General features: G+C 53.4%; 1 protein-coding gene across 1 annotated transcript; it reads right to left on the reverse strand.

Moving 5' to 3' along the window:
* Nucleotides 1–3,709: 3,709 nt before the first annotated feature.
* Nucleotides 3,710–5,167, reverse strand: Z517_09404 (uncharacterized protein; the record flags this gene model as incomplete). The annotated part of the gene is made up of 1 exon (XM_013425314.1): nucleotides 3,710–5,167. One exon carries the CDS (start codon nucleotides 5,165–5,167, stop codon nucleotides 3,710–3,712), a length of 1,458 nt encoding a protein of 485 aa, XP_013280768.1.
* Between the last annotated feature and the right edge of the window lie 678 nt (nucleotides 5,168–5,845).

Genomic DNA, 5,845 nt, shown 5'->3' on the forward strand with positions numbered 1-5,845 from the left:
TGAAAGGATCGAGGTTGAAAGGATCGAGGTTGAAAGGATCGAGGTTGAAAGGATCGAGGTTCAAGAAGATTTTTGTAAAGATGGGATCAGTGGCGGTGATATGACCGCTGGACGTGGTCGACGACAAACAATGGAATGATGTTCAAGTCCCACAAGACCAAGTGAGGTCCTTACATGGATGGACATTGGCATTCTCTGTCTCTCGCTCTGGCGCAGTTACCTCGGAGAATAGTGCCAGCGGTGCCGAGCCTCGCCGAGAGTCTTGGCATGTGGACCAATCATCGAACCACTCAATGGTCGAGGCAGAATGTGAACAACCAACTGCCTTGACTCGGAGGTATCGACAAACTTCTTCTCCTACTCCCATCGTTTTCATGCAACCAACTGACAACAACGAGCCATCCACCCGCGTTTGGAGAGTCTTTGTTCGCACTATCGTCACCCAACCAGCCGGACGCGGTGAAGTCGTCCGTCCCTGTGGCACAGCAGGCTCAGCAGCAGCAGCGGCCGCACCCTCAGGTTGGCCTGCTGCGCCCACTCAATCCAGCGCAGGGCCGCATCCCATCCCACTCGTCCTCCCCCCTCCCTCCTCTACCTTCTTCAGTGCCTCCTGGCTGCCACCCACCAGCAGATGCACGCCCACGACGCCCGGGCTGGAGATGTCAGCGCGCAGCGCCCCTCTCCAGCACGCTGATCTCGCCGGGACTGGTGCCGCCGTCGGCATCTACGGGATAGCCAAACACCTGCACACGCGGCGCACCGTCTCGTTCGTTTCAGTCAAGTGGGAAGAGACTGTTGGCCTTGTGTATCCACTGCACCCGTCCTGTCACTTGTCCCCTGGAACGAGCCCAGGAAGACCATGTACTGGGGCCAGGACCGTATCTGCTTCCTGTCCAGAGAGTACATGGCTGAAAAACGTCGGCTACGAGCTTGCTTGCTTGTGCTGCTGTCTGCTGTTTCGTCGACTAGGTTAGTACAAGGTACATTGGAAGGGGAACGGGCAGGGGAAACAAAGACGATTGAAAATGATACGAGTGGAAGGCAAAGACGTGCCGTGGAAGGAAAAAAAGGGGCTTGCCGTCTACCGCAGTCTAGTCATAAACACAGTCCTTGGACTTTTGAAATCATGAGATGGTACTTTTCCGTCATACTTCGGAGCCATGCCTCGTATCCCTATCTATCTGGTGAGAGGCGGCGCTTTGTTTTTCCCGGAAGGCTGGCGTCCCTGTCTTGATATTGACCCGTTGTTGTACGAGGTCGGTAGGTGGCCCCATCACCATCTTCGTCTTCGTCTTCGTCTTCGTCCTCTTCCTCTTCCTCGTCGTCCTTCAGCTTCTATTGGTGTATGTCATTCGAAATGGCTTTCCTGGTGTCTGACGATTAGATCTGGAATGCTTCTACCCAGCTTTCATTCTGTTGACCTTGTTGAGTGGTCCTGACGGCTATCCAGTGGGGTTTTCTTTGTCCGTCCAGCCCGGGAAACAGTGAATTGCTCCAAGTTTCTTCTCTCCAACCATGGAGATATTGCTAGAAGGTGCACGAATGGAATGACACAACATTTGTATTGTTTGGCAAGTTGTGGACGTTTGATCGGTGGTTCTGTTATCATCTATCACGGCGCAGCCTTGAACAGGAGAGATCGCTGTCAAGGGTGCAATTATGACGTGAATTCTGAGACGAAGGAGTCTAACTAGAGTAACTACATCGGCGTGAGAGATGTGTGCACGCTCAGCCTCGTGTGGGGTACCCAGCCTCGTGCGGGGTAGCCAAGCTCTCAGGCCGTGATATCATCCCAGTGATGATGGACTTTGGCATTTTGCGGGTTCTGGCCACTTCCTTCCCTTTCGGTGTCGCCTTTGGTCTTACTTCAAATATCCTTTTCGCTTGTGTTGCCGTGTGGCGCGGGTGGTGGTGGGCCTCCTGCCTCTTCTTCTTCTTCTTCGTTCTCCTCAATTACCTGTGCCTCCTGGTTCTCTTCGTGGCATTGACTTCTGCATCGTTGGCCGGGGTATCTATTGCTTCCACCTCTTTTCCATTCGTCGTCGGTGACTCCTAATGTTCTGCCTTCCGGGTTCCCCATTGTGTGAGGCATTCTGTGAGTCACGCTCCCAGAGGGGTGGAATTTGCTCCAGTGGCTGGTCCGCTGATGTCTCGTGTTGCAGCTCCGGACTGGGCTCTACTCGCTTGATATCTCTGGGTGTGTTCCCTCACCATCCGTCGGAATGTGTCTCGTTCTGGCTGGGGGAGAGGTCTGTCGCTGGTACAGTCTCTCGCCATTGTGCTGTGTCTTTCTCCGCGGCGGCAGCATACACGATTGGGTGTGATGAGGTGGCGTGGTCCTGCGCAGGAGCTGTTCTTGTGTCTGGGAGCGGGCCTGTCGTTCTTTTGATGGCTTGTGCCTGAATTTGAGGCCCTACTGACTTGTGAGTCTCGTTCCTTTCTTCCCCATCTTTTCCATGAGAGCGTTTCTTGAATGGTCCATCTAGCTCCTCGTTCCTCCTCTTGTGATATTGGTCTGACTATCGCTCTGGCTCGGCGACGCGTGCCATGCCATGCCACAATTGCATTTTCACCTGCCTATAAGGCCGCATCTCCGCTAACTGGCCATTTCCTCGCCACCATTCACGCAGGCGGCCTGTATTGGTGCCCCGTCTGCTCCTCTCCCAATCTTTCGCCGTGTGCGATGAAGCCATCCATGTATTCATTCATCTTTTGTCCCATCGGATATGTCCCCGTTCATGGAGAAGGGCTGAGAAGGCTATAGGATAGGACATGCGGGCAAGGTGTGTTGTAGGAGTGGGAGTTTGGACCGTTGGGAATTGTGGTGTGGTGCAGGCCATGTTTTCGGTAGAAGTGTGGTGAGCGGCGTGGTCTCTCAAAGGGGCTCGTGTCGTGGCCTTGGCTGTGTAGTCTCTGATGTACTAGCTGGGGACGTTGGTTGGGGAGGACCATGTACTATGGCCATCCTTCCCGAGACACGACTTGCTCGAGAGGCAGGAACCCAAGCTGGAGGCCAGATTATCCAGCTCAGCGTTAGCTGACCGGCTGGCAAAACTGAACGAAACAGCCACGCCTTCTGATTGGTTGTCCTTATCGGCCCTTATCGATTGGCTAACTAAAAGACAGATGACGCGACTTTCCTGGATCTTAGTCATTCTGATCCTCATTCCATCATTAACATAACCCTTCATTCCACCTTTCCATCTCCGCCTCGTCCTCGCCGCCGCCACTCTTTTAAACTACCTCAACTTCCATCAACAGCAATATGGAATTGATCATTAACAGCCTCCATTCATCGTTCTGTGACATAGAATCCATCTGTAAACAACCCTGATCATCACTCGCGGACGATAAGGGGGAAAACGTCATGCGTCTGGGCTGAGCAGCAATGTGGGTTTGCGTGAGGACGAGGGAGTCAAACGAAACGAGGCCATCTTCATGTACGAGCCACATACTCGGTATGAAGCACTCGCTCACTGAGGGCAGATGTGTTACCATGAATGACCATTGAAATGCTCTGAAAGATATTACCTTCTATGAAAACCTAGCAGTAACGTCAAGGTCCCCTCCCCATGAGCTTCTGACCCACCACACCTCTCCCCTCCCCCCCCCAGGGCCCGCCGGGCGACAAGCTTCGAATACCTGCTGCAATTTCTCTGTCTGATCTTCGTTCTTTCCTCTGCTCTTCGTATTCCTGCGTCCCACTTCTCTATCCTCCGAGTCTCTCGATTTCCTGATCTAACTTCTTCCTCTCATCTTCGAATTTCTTAGATATCTGCTCCAAGCTCGTGATCTGATCTCTAAGTCCCTCTAACATCCGATGGCGCTTTCGCCCCAGCTCTTCGTGTTCCTGCGTCCGATTCTCCATCTCTCGAGTTTCTTGAATGCCTGATCCAACTTCTTCCCGCGCCCCTCGCCTCCACATCTTCCTCGGACCACTCCTCATCCGAGCCGTAGATGCTCCCTCTTGTCTCTGTCCGAGTGGGCCGTTGGAGTCCGTAATGGCTGTGGCAGTGTTTACAGTGTCTGTAGACGATGACTCCGTGTGCATCGACCCTTCTGGCTGACCCTGTTCGCTTGTCGGAGCTGATGTGACCGACCCTTCTGGCTGATCCTGTTCACTTGTCGGAGCTGATAGAACCGACCCTTCTTGAGGGTCCTGCATCTTTGCCAGAAGGTCTTTGATTCTCTTCACATGCGCTGGAAGGAAGTCCTCATCCACCTTTCTGACAAATTCATAACACTCCTTTCCAACGATGAAATTCCCCCATATGCCTCGAGGGCCTAGACGGGCTTCCCTAGCTATATAGCGGTGGAATGTAGTTTCCGCTCCTTCAATGATAGGATAATGTCCGCTTATCTTGATGGTTTCACGGTCGCGAGTAATTGAGAAGAGCAGGACCTCGCCGCTCAGTCTCGATGATTCGTCATCTCCTAGGACTCGCGAGTGTAGGTTGATAATGGCGTCGAGGGCGGTACTGCAGCGTTCCGTTAAAAGCTCCTCAGCTTCAGACTTGAGAGTGTCATCCGCAACGACTTGACTGATGAGATGTGGAAAGAATAAACCGCCTACGAAGTGTTGTAGGTACTGGTCGGGGAGAAAGGATTTTATCTTTTCAACCTCTGCTATCGTAAAGTTTTTGGTGTTTAGGCCGAGGGTCGAAGTTGCTCCAGGCCAGTCAGGCGGCCATGACTGAACCAATAGGCCCTCGAGGAACCCGGAAACACTCCGTTCAAACTGCGGCTCGTCGTCATAGTGAGCCTTCAACATCTCTTTGATGAGTTTCTTGCTAGCCTGGGATATCAAGTTGGGACCGTCTCGCTCCTCAGTTGTTGAGGAATGACTTGACGGACGCTCCGAGGACACAGTGGAAAGGTCCGTTGGCCACGACGCAGTGGCCACCCATTGTGCAACTGGATCACTTGTCTCTTCTGCGGGCTCTGTCACCACTTTCGCTTTCGTCTGTGTGGCAGTCGCCGGACCGCTGGCCTTGCGCTTCCGGCTCTGCTTCTGTGTGGCGGTCACCGGACCGCTGGCCCTGCGCTTCTGGCTGGGCTTCGGGAGGCGTGTGCTTCTGCGTAGAGCGGTAATCCGACCGCTCTCCTTGCGCTTCTGGCTAGGCTTCGGGAGGCGTTTGCTTCTGCGTATAGCGGGAGGAGGAGCCATGAGGGCTGCGTGTGCTTTGTTTGCGGATCGGAACCTGTGGGCGGTGTAGGGCAGGGTGGTGTTGGTGTGGAAAGAAGGCCTGTTGGGCTCTGTCAGTAGTAGATTCAGGCTGGTGGGCGACGTTGAGCAGAAGTGCGCACCGGTATGGAACAAGAAGCCTTGCTGGCTTCTGTCTGCAGATCGAAACCGGCAGGTGATGCTGGGCAGAGGTGCGTGGGTGTAGAAGAAGAAGCCTTGATGCTGGCTTCTGTCTGCAGACCGAAACCAGTAGGTGATGCTGGGTAGAAGTGCGTGGGTATAGAAGAAGCCTTGCTGGCTTCTGTCTTGTAGAATAGAAGGATGCGGTGAGGCTGTCAGATACGGCGCTACACTGAGTCAGGACTAGCTAGAATAGGGGTTGCCCCTAATCGGGAATGTTAAGCGAATAATCTCCACCGCGGCACTCAACAAATCCGCAGGTGCGCTATATAGATTTCCTTGGCTAATCAGGTTATTCCACGTAGATTGCCGACCCTCTTCGCAGACTCTCTCTCGTTCATACTCTCTCTATCTCTCTCTCTCTCTCTCTCTTTCTCTCTCTCTCTCTCTTTCTCTCTCTCTCTCTCTTTCTCTCTCTCTCTCTCTTTCTCTCTCTCTCTCTCTTTCTCTCTCTCTCTCTCTTTCTCTCTCTCTCTCTCT

This window comes from Fonsecaea pedrosoi, assembly GCF_000835455.1.
Source record: "Fonsecaea pedrosoi CBS 271.37 unplaced genomic scaffold supercont1.6, whole genome shotgun sequence".
Classification (NCBI taxonomy): Eukaryota; Fungi; Ascomycota; class Eurotiomycetes; order Chaetothyriales; family Herpotrichiellaceae; genus Fonsecaea; species Fonsecaea pedrosoi.